At 37.6% G+C, this 15,137-nt stretch overlaps 1 protein-coding gene, 1 non-coding gene and 1 pseudogene across 2 annotated transcripts in view; 1 reads left to right on the forward strand and 2 right to left on the reverse strand.

The window, feature by feature from the left end:
- GIPC2 (GIPC PDZ domain containing family member 2) overlaps nucleotides 1-15,137 on the forward strand; it is an 85,212-nt gene that overhangs the window by 28,959 nt on the left and 41,116 nt on the right. Inside the window, 1 exon segment of the mRNA XM_077905148.1 lies at nucleotides 5,496-5,681. Within this exon segment, the coding sequence (XP_077761274.1) occupies nucleotides 5,496-5,681 (186 nt within the window).
- LOC144318006 (ubiquitin-conjugating enzyme E2 C pseudogene) lies at nucleotides 1,271-1,678 on the reverse strand (annotated as a pseudogene).
- LOC144319806 (U6 spliceosomal RNA) lies at nucleotides 8,517-8,623 on the reverse strand. Its single transcript, XR_013385518.1, has one exon. It is a non-coding gene; the product is annotated as a U6 spliceosomal RNA (small nuclear RNA).

Genomic DNA, 15,137 nt, shown 5'->3' on the forward strand with positions numbered 1-15,137 from the left:
CAACTTAGGGATCTCCACCATCAGGCCCCAAAGGGCAATAGCTTTCTACAAGTAATCCATCTTTCCCTATAGATAGGGCACAAGTATATAGGCACACAATAAGACAAATAAGACAATAAAATAAATCCTTACCTACTAAAAATTTACAAAGCCACATATGGTGAGTCCTACAAAAGACCTATTAAATTTAATAGGTGTGTAGAAGATAAAGAAATGATGTTAGGGGCACCTGGCTGGCCAAGGTGGTGGAGCATACAACTCTTGATCTTGGGGTCATGAGTTTGAGCCCCACATTGGGTATAGAGATTACTTCAAAATATTAAAAAAAAGTTAGCTTAGGATGATGATAATAGAAAATGTAGTAGACTTTATTGGTTGGGGAAGATTTTGACATAGACTGGATTTAGAAGTTGGATTTTAGCTATGCATTTTTTGGCCAAGGAAATGCCATGTACAGATGTATGGAGATGGGAAAAGTATAAAGTATAAAACTGATAAAGACCGGAGATTCTAGAACTGAGCTGCTCAGTTTGGTAGTTAGTAGCCAAATATGGGTACTGGACACTCTGGCTGGTTCAAGCTGAATAAGATCTTTATTTTTTTTTTAAGATTTTAATTTATTTATTCATGAGACACACACACAGAGAGAGAGAGAGAGAGAGAGGAGAGAGAGGCAGAGAGACAGGCAGAGGGAGAAGCAGGCTCCATGCAGGGAGCCCGACGTGGGACTTGATCCTGGGACTTCAGGATTGCGCCCTGGGCTGAAGGCGGTGCTTAAACTGCTGAGCCACCTGGGCTGCCTCAAGCTGAATAAGATCTTAAAAAATGTAGGGCACCTGGGTGGCTCAGTGGTTGAGTCTGCTTTTGGCTTAGGTCATGTCTCTGCCTCTCATGAAGAGTTTACATTAAAATTTTTTTGAAGATTTTTATTTATCTCAATTTTCATATTGATCATATTTTTGAAATATATGGGTTATATAATTTGAATAAATTAATATCTATTTTTACTTTTGTTAATGCAACTATTAGAAAATTTAAAATTATGTGACTTGTTACATATCTGCTGGGTACAGCTGCTTTAGAAAATAGTCATGAATATTCTATTTATCTTTTTTAAAACCCAGTGTATTTAACATATTCATCACAAGGGCTCAATCAGACTTAAAAAACAGAAACAAAACAAAAATGACACTGCAGCTTAAGCTACAGACTTCTCTATAGAAATGAAGCAAAGGGAAAAAAAGACAACACTAGAAGAGAAACTAGACAGTCAGGGTTCTTGGCTGGAGATCTGCTTTGAGTAGGTTTCTTGCAGACATTTCTTAAAGGCTTGTGGGGATTTTCCAGAGCTCTGTGGCATGCGTGTTCAAAGGACTATCGGTGTTGGGTTCTCCTAGCAGGTTTGGGATGGACGACAGGATGGTCCTGACGTCTTACAGGACAGACCACTTGTCCTTCAGGATGTCTAGACAGATGTTACCCTGGGTGTAACATTGGGGTGATAGCAGAGTGTGTGAGGAACTTCACTGTGGGCAAGTTGTAGCAGGGACCACTGGCAAACTCTAAGGAGAACTTCTCAGGTTTTTATGTACTGTGCCAGGTGCTGCATGGATTGTCCCCGCCCATTAGGAAGGTTGGCAGATTCAGGTAAGGCAGAAGAAGAGGTCATAAGGGTCATCAACTCCTGATGTAGCCTCTTGGGGCCCTGTGCAGCACCTTCTTGCGCGGCTCCTTTGTGGGTGGTGATGGCTGGCAGCAGTTGGGTGGCAGGTCTGGGAGGCCATCTGGTGTTTGGTCAGGGAGACAGAGACTTGGAGAGCACAGCTGCAACTAGAATATTCCATTTATCTTATAAAAATGGGCAATGATTGGTAGTAAAGCACTAAATATGGATACCTCAAAAGATGTTAAGGATTTCATTTTATAGTAAAAAGCATCAGGAAAGTTTTATCTAATGGATGACTCACCTTATAATATAGGATACCTAGCCATGAGTTTACTTTCTTTTGATTTAGTTTGTTCACCAGAAGGTATAAAAAATGTTAAATAGTATGTTTTACTGTTCTTTATCTAGTATGCTTACAGTGGAAGCAAGTATTTCTTAGTGACTGATATGACCTGAACAGTGCATCATTTTTTTTTTCTATCCTGATAGTAAACATTTACTAGCTGTGTTAATTGGATAAGGTCAGAACTTTCTCATCTGCAAAATGAGGATAATAAGACCTAGTATACGTGTATATTCTATCAACTGAAGTAAGTGAACATGTGCTGTAAACACCACTCATACAAACTGAGCAGGGTGCTTCTTAGACATTGTAGGAGGAAGAGAACTAAGCTATCTTCTCAGAGTGAGAATGACAAATACACGTATTAAACCAATAGGACTTCAAAGCAAGGTGACTCAGACACTTGAATGAGGTATTAGACTTAAATGATGTGGGCAAAATGGAGAGATTGATTCCACCTGGTCAGTCACATTTGCCCATAGTCTCAATAGGCAAAGGCATAGGGGTGGAATGGGCGGGCAGGCATTTTAGAGTTTGGTTGAGGGGAATGTACGAATGAAGGTAGGAAAGCTCAAGATGTGTATTTGAGGTTCCTTTTGGTTTAAATGTTCATGGCTTTTGATCTATTCCAGTTGACTCATGTTGCCTTACTATACCTCAGTGGAGTAGACGAGCCTGGGATTTCCTTGTTGTACCACTGTCCATCTCTGTGCAGCACAGAACTTGGCAAAAAGATATTTAATAGATAATTGGTGGATGGATGGATGAGCAAGAATGTTGCCGCATTCAGAAAGTGCTATATCACTTCCTTATTTTTCAGCGAGGATGTGTTTGAATTTCTAGCCCTTTATCATATACTTACAGATATATTTGCTGATAGTTGTGCGTTGAGATCATATAAGTGTTAGGTTTTTATTCTCCCATGGAGAACTGACCCGAAGTCAGGGAGTTTTAGTTGCTCACTGTTACAGAGGGCTTGCACTCTATCTCTCAGTGACCATTACATTCCTGCGGGTTTTCAACACAACTTCTTGTGGAGCTCCATAACTAGCTCTGGTCCTTCCAGAAAAAAAAAAAAAAATGATGCCTTGCCTGCAAACTTTCGGCTGTCTGGAATGGAACGTTATTCTGCAGGAGAGGAAGCACAATGAAAAAGGGTCAGACCTACAGGAAATCGAATATTTGCTCTGCAGTGAAACGTGAAAAATTGAAGGAAAGGAAAGGGCTTAGTGACTAGAAGTCCACTTTGTGTGGGATTTCCTTTTTGGGGCTTTTCTCTTGCCCTGTTACATCATCATTATGTTGTAGTGTTTCAGTTCTTAACTGATAAGTTGCTTTTATATCAATGGTGTTTGGGATCCACTGTGAACACCATTAACATATTCACTGTTTAAAACAGTATAAAGCAAAACTGTTTCTTCTACTTTCTATCATTTTCGAGAAAAGAAACCAGAAAAGCTGTTTACTATGCATATTCCCTTGCCCCTATACCCACACTATTAATGATTTTTGTCAGTGGGCTAATTATACCATTGATTTACAATTAGAATAAGGAATTGAAGCCAAAACTCCCCCGTGAATAATACAATTTTTATGCTAGTACTGTATTTGCAAAAACTTATAATGGAAAAGCCAAATATATTATGCCCTGCCGAGGAAAACAAAGGGTAAATCAAAGATCCACCAGTTAGCACAGCTCACCACAGTTGAAAAAGGAAAAGGGTGGGGAGAGCAGTTTTTCTTTAAGCCTTTATTCTTTGGTACCCAGTTGCCTCTTGTCCTCATCACTAGCTCCTTTCATACACTTCTGAGATTTGATCAGAGTTTGCTGACCATGCTGGGCCTTTTAGCTGTAGAACAGAGAGAGCTCTTCTAATTCAGACACATTGTGATGGGGCTTAAAGAGCCATTAATTTTTTTATTTTTTAAAAGATTTTATTTATTCATGAGAGAAACAGAGAGAGAGGCAGAGACAGGCAGAGGAAGAAGCAGGCTTCCTGCGGGGAGCCTGATGTGGGACTTAATTCTTGGACTCTGGGATCACGACCTGAATCGAAGGTAGATGCTCAACCACTGAGCCACACAAGCATCCATCCCAAAGAGCCATTTAATAAGTAGTAGTTGTGCCATTTCTGAACTTCATGAGGCTTATGGGTGCATTAAGGCTTAAGTTCTGGTGGGAATCAGGAATGGTGGAAACCCAGGGATAGAGAGAGAGGGTTGAAGGTGAGAACTGAAGCAAGGCTCAGGTTTGGAGGAAGGGCTGACAACATCTATGGCAAAATTACTTGGTAATAGAGGAAAAAAATTTCATTTAGCCATTTTGGTGTAAAACAGCTTTTTAAAAATGTTTTTCTTTGGGATGTATGTACTCAACAGATGCTTGTTGAACTTAATTTTTGACCCAATGATGTGTTTTCAACCCTCCTTTTCCTGTTCTATAGTTTTTTATTTGGGTCCCAGAAATTACTCAGATTATGGTGGACAAACTTAAGAGTTGCACTGCAGATTTTAGGAAATGAATCCTATTTTTTAGGAAAGATTTTATTTATTTATTTGAGAGAGAGAGGGAGAGGGAGAGAGAACATGCAGGGAGAGGGAGAAGCAGACTCCCCAACTGAGCAGGGAGCCCGACGCAGGACTGGATCCCAGAACCCTGCCATCACGACCTGAGTCAAAGGCAGATGCTTAACTGAGCCCCCCAGATGTCCCTGAATCCAATTTTTGAAGGAGAATGTAGTTCAGTGAAGACTTGGTGGCATAAGTCTCTTAAAAATCCCTATACAACTGTTCACTATTCTGGTTTTTCATGCTGTTTCTACCATCAGGTGAATTTGACCATATTGCATTAACCTCTCCAGACCTCAGTTCCTTTATCTTGAAAATTAAGGGATTAGATTAATGAGTCTTTAAGGTCTGTTTTAGACCTCTTCATTTTAGTACTTCATTCATTAATTTGCTTTTCTCAAAGTACCATAATGCAAGATAAAAAATTTTCCTCATTTAAAAAAATTACCAGTTTTCAAAAATAGTCTTATATATTTTCATTGTGCCTATATTTTCATTGTGGTGTACATGGCCTAGCCTTGCCTTTGGATACACAACTTTTGGGTTTAGCTTTGTAAATGGCAGGTAATGTAGGTGTTTAAATCACTTCAAGGTTGATATGATCTGAACTCAGAATCTTGCTTTTGACAAATACTGGCTTTGTGACTGTAGGCAAATTACTTCCTTTTATTAGCCTTAATTTCCTCATCTGTGATTTGGAGGTGATAATGTATTTATAAAGTCATTGTGAGGATTAAATAAGATCATGGCTATAAATTGTTTAGTACAGAGTCTTGTCTATAGGAAATAGTATATATTACCTAATCTTAATGATAAAACTTCTTATATAATAAATTGAGGACTAAATTTTAAATAAACTAATGACCAGAATGTTTTCCTGATGGAAACTGAACTAACCTATTTCTTTCTTCCTTACAGATCTTATATTGCACTTTAAACACACCTAAAGTTGATATGGAAAAACTCTTAGGATCACATCTAGGCCTTGAAGATTTCATATTTGCCCATGTGAAAGGGATCCAAAAAGAAGTGGAAGTATATAAATCTGAGGATTCACTTGGTCTCACTATTACAGATAATGGTATTGGCTATGCTTTTATAAAGGTAAGTTTTAAAAAATAACTACATGACCTAACTGAGGGTAATATTTAAGAAAGGCTACCAGGTCAAAGAAATGATCTTCTGAGTGAAAGCTGGCTTAGCAGGGACGGTTTGATAAGATTTCATTTAAAGAATGTTTCAAAACCTCATTTTCTGTTTACCCTTTCCTTGAATTTCTTTCTTTCACTTTAGACTTCCTCTAAAATTTAAAACTTACTGAAAAGGAAAGCCTGGTCTTGGTGCCCACTCATTATCCATGTGAGCTCTTATAGGTCTGTAGCATATATATATAAATGTTTTATTTATTTATTTATTTTCTTTTATTATTATTATTATTTTTTATTTATGATAGTCACACACAGAGAGAGAGAGAGAGGCAGAGACATAGGCAGAGGGAGAAACAGGCTCCATGCACCGGGAGCCCGACGTGAGACTCGATCCTGGGTCTCCAGGATCGGGCCCTGGGCCAAAGGCAGGCGCTAAACCACTGTGCCACCCAGGGATCCCTATATAAATGTTTTAAAAAAATAAGTAATCTCTATGCTCAGTGTAGGGCTCGAACTCACTACCCTGAGATCAAGAGTTGCATGCTCTACCAAGCCACCCAGGCACCACAAGTTTACACATTTTTTGAAACTTATTTACTTCTTAAAAAATGTTTTTCAACATTTTTGTACATGTTTAAACTATATAATTATTTAGATACAAAGAAAGCAGTATAGAGCTGCAAAGACAAGAGATGTTTGGAATAGTGTTGAAAGCTAAGAACCAAGGAATGGTAAAAAGAAAAGTAGACTCATCTCTTAAACAGTTATTTTTTTTTAATTTATTTATTTATTCATGAGAGACACAGTGAGAAAGAGAGACAGAGACAGAGACTGAGGCTGAGTGGGAAGCAGGCTCCCTACAAGTAGCCTGATGTAGGACTCATTCTGGATCCCGGGGTCATGCCCTGGGCCAAAGGCAGACGCTCAACTGTTGAGCCCCCCGGGCGTCCCATCTCTTAAACAGTTCTATTAAGCAATTGTGTAACAGCTGACTTATATTGAATGCTTTTCATGTACTAGGCACTTTACATACATTTTCTCACTTAATCCTCACAATTATATTTGATACTATGTTTTTTCTTGTTGATGTATAACAAAATTTTAATGTATAGCTTACTGTACTCTTACATGTGTAACCACCACCCAGAGCAAGAGGAAACTTCATTTCTACCACCCAGAAGTCTCCCTTTACCTCTTTCCAGTCAATATGCTTCCCTCCACAAAGGTAGCCACTATTCTGACCTCTATCACCATAGTTTTGCTTGTTCTTGAACTTCATTAAGTAGAATCATATATTACGTACTCTATTGTTTCTGGCTTCTTTTGCTCAATATGACGTGTGGGAGATTCACCTGTGGGTAGGCACTATTATTAACCTCTATTCTGCAGATGTAGAAACAGTATCAGCGAGGGTTAAGTAGCTTGCTTCAGAGGTAGGTAGCTGAAAAATTCAGGATTTGAATTCAAGGGATCGGACTCCAGAGCAGACATTCCTATCCACTTCACTAAGAATTAGTTATAAACTTCATAAACAGAGCATGTTTCATATTTTCATTTTGTCCAAATATTTGTTTTGCTGATCCATTGTCATAAAAAATATCTTAGGAAAGCTGTCTTCTTAACTGTAAATAGTACTTTATTTAACTTCCCATTTGATAGAATGGCTATTTTTAGCTCTGCAAAAGATATGACTGTGCTGAAGGTTGAGTGGGTGATCAAATGGAAAATCGTGAGTTGGGAAAGTCATGTGGGATTATCTGGGGGAAGCTCAGGACATGAGGCACATGCAGCAATGCCTTTCTAATGTCAGCAGGGAAGAGCTTAGGAGTTTTGCAAGCATGTGTGGATTTTTAAGATCTAAACTCTGATGTTCAGAGCTTGTGTTCTTTCTTTCCTTAGTTTTTTAATGTCTCCTTGAATGTGTGCCTGCCTCTGTACTAGTTAGTAGTCCTGTGGAGACAGAACATGATGGCAAAAAAGAAAGTGAAGCATAAGTCAAACTGCTGATAGATAATTCAACTTAGAAGAGAAATGAATATCCTATTGTGTACATGGTTAATATGACTTTTTAAAAATTGAGGGGGATAATTTCAAACTTATTGAAAGATTATAATAATACAGAGGATTTCCATAACACCCTTTACCCATTTCTTCCAGTTTTTATCATTTGCCACATTTGCTATTTTGTAATCTTATGCATATGTATATGTGTGTATAAACATATATACAAATACATAAAACTTTTCTGAACTATTTGAAAAAGTGGATTGTATGTATTATGCCCATTTAGCCCTTACTATTTCAGAATGTAGTTACTAAGCATAGGGTTTTTCTCTACATAACTATAATACAATTGTGAACTTCAGAAAATCTAATATTAATAAAACTGCCATATGGACATTAGTTTAATATTATTTTATCATTTACTTTATATCTTCTTTAAACTAAATGTACATGTATAAACAAAGTATCCTATTCAGAGGTTACTTGGAATAGGTCTTTCCTGCCCCTTTCCCCACTAGGTGTTATTATTTATTTGAAATACTGTTGAATCCATTTGCTTCTCTTTGAATTGAGTTTTCCCCCCTCATCTTTGTTTAATTTTTTCTGAATACATAAAATATTAACACAATTCAAAAGTTAAAACTGTATTAAAAGACATTCAGAGATCTGTCACTCTTTCCCCCGGTCCTCTATCCCATTACTCATTTTTCCCACTCCTTATAAGTAATCATTTTCATTAATTTCTGGCTCACCCTTTCAGTGCTTATTTTTGCCAAGATAAGCAGAAAAAGAAATGAAACATTCCAAGAGTTTGTATGTCATTCTTGTTCAGGGACTGTGTTAATCTTTTCTGTATGGTTCCAATTTTAGTGTATGTGCTGCTGAAGTGAGTACTTGGTATCCTTTCAGTGGTGGCTAGAAGTTAGAGTAGTTTAGAGCAGGACAGTGTGATATAGATTCAGACAAAGGTAAGGAGGAAGGGTTCCATGATTAAGTAGGTAGTGCACTGTGATGCATAGGAGCATGGGCTTTAGAAGTACAGGGGGCTGGGGCACCTGGGTAGCTCAGTCAATCAGGCATGATCTCAAGATCCTGGGACCAAGCCCTGTGTCGGGCTCATACTTTTTTTTTTTTTTTTTTTAGATTTTTAAAATTTATTCATTTGAGAGAGAGTGAGAAGCAGACTCCCAGCTGAGCAGGGAGCTGGATGCAGGGCTGGATCCCAGGACCCCCAGATCATGACCTGAAGGCAGATGCTTAATTGACTGAACCACCCAAGTGTCCTGGGCTCCATGCTTTTTTTGGTCTCTCACCTTTTTTTAAAAAAGTAGGTTCCATCCCCAATGTGGAGCCCAATGTGGGGCTTGAACTTATGACCCCAAGATCAGGCCATTGTCAAAATCAAGGATCCAGTGCTCAACAGACTGAGCCACCCAGGTGCCCCCAAAAGCAGTTTCAAGAAGAGGAAGGTCATAGAGATAAATACCTATCTCAAGAAACAAGTCTCAACCTAACTTTATACCTCAAGAAACTAGAAAAAGAACAAATGCAGCCCAGAGTGAGTAGAAGGAAGGAAATAACAAAGATTAGAGCAAAAATTGAGACTGGGGCACCTGGGTGGCTCAGTCAGTTAAACATCTCACTCTTGATTTCAGTTCAGGCCATGATCTCAGGGTTGTGAGATCAAGTCCCATGTCAGAGGCCCAGCTTGTGATTCTCTCTCTCTCTCTCTCCTCCCCCCCTCTGCCCTCTAGCATACCCCACTCTCAAAAAAAAAAAAAAAAAAAAAAGGGGAGAGGCCAAAAAGACAGTAGAAACTATCAATGAAACTAAGAGCTGGTTTTTTGAAAAACAACTGACAGACATTTAGCTAGACTCACCAAAAAGGACTCAAAGAAAATCAGAAATGGAAGAGATGTTACACTGGATACCATAGAAATGCAGAGGATCATAAAAGACTACTATGAGCAGTTATACCTAACATATTGGACAATGCATAAGAAATGGGTAAATTCCTCGAAACCTACAACCCACCAAGACTGATGATGAAATAAAAAATCTGAACAGATGGATTTAATCTTCTTGACAGTAATGAAAAACTTTCTAACAACAAAAGTTTAGGACCAAATGGCTTCACTGGCAAATTTTACCATCCATTCAAAGAGAAGAATAAATACCAATCCTTTTCAAATTCTTCCAAAAATTAGAAGAATAAATTCTTCCAAACCCATTTTATGAAGCCAGCATTACCGTGATACCAAAACCAGACAGGAATGCCACAAGAAGAGCCAGCATTCCTAATAACATAAATGCAAAAATCCTCAACAAAACATTAGCAATAATCTTCAGCAATACATTAAAAGGGTCATACCTCATGACCAAGTGGAGTTTTATTGCAGGGATGGTTCAACATTCACAAATCAATATGATATATTACATTAACAAAGTGAAGGATAAAAATTATGGTTATTTCAGTAGATGCAGAAAAAACATTTGATAGAATTCAACATCCATTTATGGTAAAAACTTTCAACAAAGTGGGTTTAGAGGAAACAAATTTCAACATAATAAAGGTTCTATAGGATAAGCCCACAGCTAACATCATACTTACAGGAAAAGCTTTCAGCTTTCCACCAGTAAGATCAGGAACACGGCAAAGATGCCCACTCTTGCCACTTCTATTCAACACAGTATTGGAATCTCCAGCCAGAGCAATTAGGCAAGAAAAATAAAATAAAAGGTATCCAAACTGGAGAGGAAGAAGTAAAATGGTTACTGTTTGAAGATGGCATATACAAGAAACTCTAAAGACTATCCAGAAAACTGTTAGAACTAATTCAGTAAAGTTGAAGAATATAAAACTAATATGCAAAAATCTTAGTTCATTATTAGCATATAGAAATGTATTGGAAAAATTAAAACAATTCCATTTCCAATTGCATCAAAAAGAATAAAGTACCGAGGAATAAATTTAACCAGGGAGGAGAACAGCATATTGAAAACTACAAGATGTTAATGTAAGAAATTGAAGACAAACAAATGAAAGGATATTCCATGCTCATGGATTGGAAGAATCAATATTGTTAACATGTCCATACTACCCAAAGTAATATTACAGAAGCACTACAATCTATATCAAAATTCAATGATATTTTTCATAGAAATAGAACAAATAGTCCTAAAATTTATATGGAAACAACCATAGGAGACCCTGAATAGCCAAACAAGGTTGAGAAGAACAAAGCTGGAGGTGTCACACTGCTTGATTTCAAGGTATATTACAAAACTGTGATAATTAAAACTGTGGTATTGGCATAAAAATAAGCACTGATCAATGGGCCAGAATAGAGAGCACAGAAATAAACTCCTGCATATATGGCCAATTTATAACAAAGGAACCAAGAATACACAATGGGGAAGGGACACTCTATTCAAAAAATGGTGCTGGAAGAATTGGATAGCCACATGGAAAAGAGTGAAACTGGACCATTATCTCATACCATACACAGAAGTTAATCCAGAATGGATAAAAGACTTAATTTTAAAACTGAAACCACAAAACTCCTAGAAGAAAAGCAAGGCAGTAAGCTTACCGACACAGATTTTGGTTATGATTTTTGAACCTGAAAATAAAAGCAAAATCAAAGTAAAAAGTGGGACTATATCAAACAAGAATACACCCTGTTTTAAAAAAAATGGACAGAAGATCTGATGAGACATTTTTCCAGATAAGGCCTACAGATGGTTAACAGGTACATGAAAAGATGTTCTAAGTTATTAATGATCAGGGAAATGCAAATCAAAACCACAATGAGCTACTACCTTGCACCTGTTAGAATGGCTATTATCAAAAAGACTAGAAATAACAAATGTTGGTGAGGATGTGGAAAAAAGCAAAACCTTGTGCACTGTTGGTAGGAGCGTAAACTGGTACAACCATTATGGAAAACAATATGGAAAAAAATAATGCACTCATCTAAATAATGCTGACAAAAATTCTTATATACATATATTTATTTTTTTCATTTTATATACATATATTTAGATCAGATGCCATTTTATCTTGATTTTTAACCTGAATAAATATCCCAATTTTCTTTTCACCCAGTATTGCATGAAATCCAAGGCTGACTTAAAAACATGTATATCGAGGAATGCCTGGGTGGCTCAGTGTTGAGCACCTGCCTTCGGTGCAGGGCGTGATCCTGGAGTCTTGGGATCGAGTCCTACATCAGGCTCCCTGCGTGGAGCCTGCTTCTCCTCTGCCTGTGTCTCTGCCTCTCTTTTCTGTGTCTCTCATGAATAAATAAATAAAATCTGAAAGAAAAAACAAAAAACATACATCTAGAACCTATCACTAAAGGAAAGCAATGTGAATACTTTAAATATTATAAGTAAAGATAATACCATGCTCTCAAAAAAAAAAAAAAAAAAAAGGAAGGGAAGACAATATGGAGTTTCCTCAAAAAATTAAAAATAGAACTACCATAAAATTCAGCAATTCCACTTCTGGGTATTTATATGAAGAAAATGAAAATACTAATTCAGAAAGCTCAATGTACCAAGGGCACCTGGGTGGCTCAGTCGGTTAAGCTTCTGACTTTTGATTTTGGCTCAGGTCATGATCTCAGGGTAGTGGGATAGAGCCCCTATGTGTGGCTTTGCGCTCAGTGCAGTCTGCTTGTCCCTCTCCCTCTGCTCCTCACCCTGCTCTCTCTCTCTAAAATAAATAAAATCTTTTTTTTTTTTAAATAAAGATTTTATTTATTCATGAGAGACACAGAGACAGAGGGAGAGGCAGAGACACAGGCAGAGAAAGAAGCAGGCTCCATGCAGGGAGCCTGACGTGGGACTCCAGGATCACACCCTGGGCTGAAGGTGGCGCTAAACTGCTGAGCCACCGGGGCTGCCCTAAAATAAAATCTTAAAAAAAAAAAAAAAAAAAAAAAAAAGACAAATGCACTGTGTATTTGTATATGGTGTTCCTTGCAGCATTGTTTACAATAGTCAAGCTGTAGAAACAACCTAAGTGCCCATCCACTGATGAATGGATAAAGATGTGTGTACACACACACACACACACACACACGCACACACAGACACACAGAGTGGAGTATTAGCTGTATAAAAGAATGAAATCTTCCCATTTGTGGCAATATGGATGGACCTTAAGGGCTTTATGCTAAGGGAAATACCAGAGAAACACCTATACCGTATGATCTCTCTTCTATGTGGAAGTTAAAATATCTATGTGATTCGAAAACTTTTGAATTAAAAGAAAGTACTGCATGGTTCTCACAGATAAAACTTTTCAGGTGAAGAGACAACAGACTTTAAACATTTATGATTTTAGATTTTATAAGCGTCAGTTTTCCAGAATCAGAGTATATAAATAACCTAATCAGAAAATTCAGAGTGTACTTAAAGCCAGAAATTTCTAGAATGATTTAACATGAGTTGGCAAACATTTATATAAAGGGATGGGTGGTATTTTAGGTTTCGTCATAATTTAGGATCATGCCATACCATGTTGGTACCACCTCTGGTTGAATCCCAATTCTGTTGTTTGTTGTATTCTTTTGATTGAGCCATGTAATCACTGTATATCAAATATCCCCCTCTGTTAATAGAATGAGGCTTGTTTTGAAGACTAAATGAATTAACTGTTTACAGTTGTTATGAATGTTACTTTTTTATGAATGAGGTTTGAGAACAAACAGTGTTGGGAGGATCAGCAGCACACATCCCAGAGTTGCTGACTATGGCAGCAGGGCATGTGGCTCAAACAACCTTAAATCTGATGCCTAAGCTTTGTGGAGAGCGGTGTGCTGCCCTCAAGTTTCTGCTGATATCTGTGATGAGCAGACTGAGTTCTGGATTATATGCAACGAAATAATGGAAAATACTATAATAATGGTCTGAAATGGTTGGGAGCTTCTAAGTTGAATAATGTAGTAAATCTCATTTAAAAAAATTGTCTTCTCTGCATTTTGCAATATCATCATCTAAAGCCAGATGAGACAAAGTTCTAAGTGTCCTAGATAATGATACTAAGTGACTCAGTAAATATAAGCCTAGAACTGATAACTTATTTTTTATCCAGTCCTTTGCAATTGAGTGGCACTTTAAGCAATACTATTAATCTCTATCATGTTATGATTATCAAAGAATAGATTCTAGAAACTTGTCTCAATGGCTACCTCATTCTTTACTCTATGACTTAAGAGGCTAAGGCTTAAGTAACCCACATCATATATAATCAGTGTCTTCTACTTTGCGTCTGTATCTTTTTTTTTTTTTAAGATTTTATTTATTTATTTGAAAGAGAAAAAATGAGAAAGAGAGGTAGGGAGGCTCTGAAGCAAACTCTGAGCTGAGCGCAGAGCCCAACATGGGGTTTGATCCCACAATCTTGAGATCAGTACCTGAGCCAAAAACAAGAGTCAGACGCTTAACCAACTGAACCACCCAAGTGTGCCCTTTGCTTCTGCATCTGATTCCCCTTATGAGGTTCAAGTTTCTTAAACTGATTTTCCTATTATTCATCCTAGATCCTTATCTGATGCTTCTGACCTATGCTTTGACTTTTTTCTTGACTGCCTGGATCCTTGCCTTGCAACTTGTTCTGACTTCTGGTAGCTGCCTTTCTTCCTTCTGTCTGGACACTCTTCTATTCACAGATCCAGGACAACCTAGATTTTTGTTACTCTGACCTTTACTGGTAAGATTTATACCTGTGTCTATAAAGTTTTTCATTTTTTAGAAAAAGTTTTATTTAAGTAATCTCTACTCCCCATATGGGGCTTGAACTCACGACTCCAAGATCAAGAGCTGCGTATTTTTCTGACACAGCCATGTACCCCGTAAAGTTTTACATTTAATTAATTTTATACAATGCTTATTTTTAATAAAATTGTGACAAGTCTTAAAAATATGTGGAGGGACACTGAAATTTGTATGCTGTTGTTGATCAAAAGAAAAAAAATAGGATCAGAAGGTATTAAGAGATAAATTAGAATAAAAATTAAGGAAGTAAAAGTTATGTATAGATGTTCACATTCTCAAATGGCTTAGGGATGGGTATTTAATAGTTTTTTTTTGTTTCTTTAGATTCTACCCTTCTTTTTTTTTTAAAGATTTTATTTATTTATTCATGAGACAGACACACATACACACACACACACACACACAGAGAGAGAGAGAGAGAGAGAGAGAGAGAGAGAGAGGCAGAGACACAGGCAGAGGGAGAAGCAGGCTCCATGCAGGGAGCCCGAGGCGGTACTCGGTACTCGATCCCAGGTCTCCAGGATCATACCCCGGGCTGAAGGCGGCGCTAAACCATTGAGCCACCCAGGCTGCCCCTGCTCTTCTTTTAAATCTTGCTTATTTTTCTGTGACCCTTTAGAAA

This window comes from Canis aureus, chromosome 8 (genome assembly GCF_053574225.1).
Source record: "Canis aureus isolate CA01 chromosome 8, VMU_Caureus_v.1.0, whole genome shotgun sequence".
NCBI classification, from domain to species: domain Eukaryota; kingdom Metazoa; phylum Chordata; class Mammalia; order Carnivora; family Canidae; genus Canis; species Canis aureus.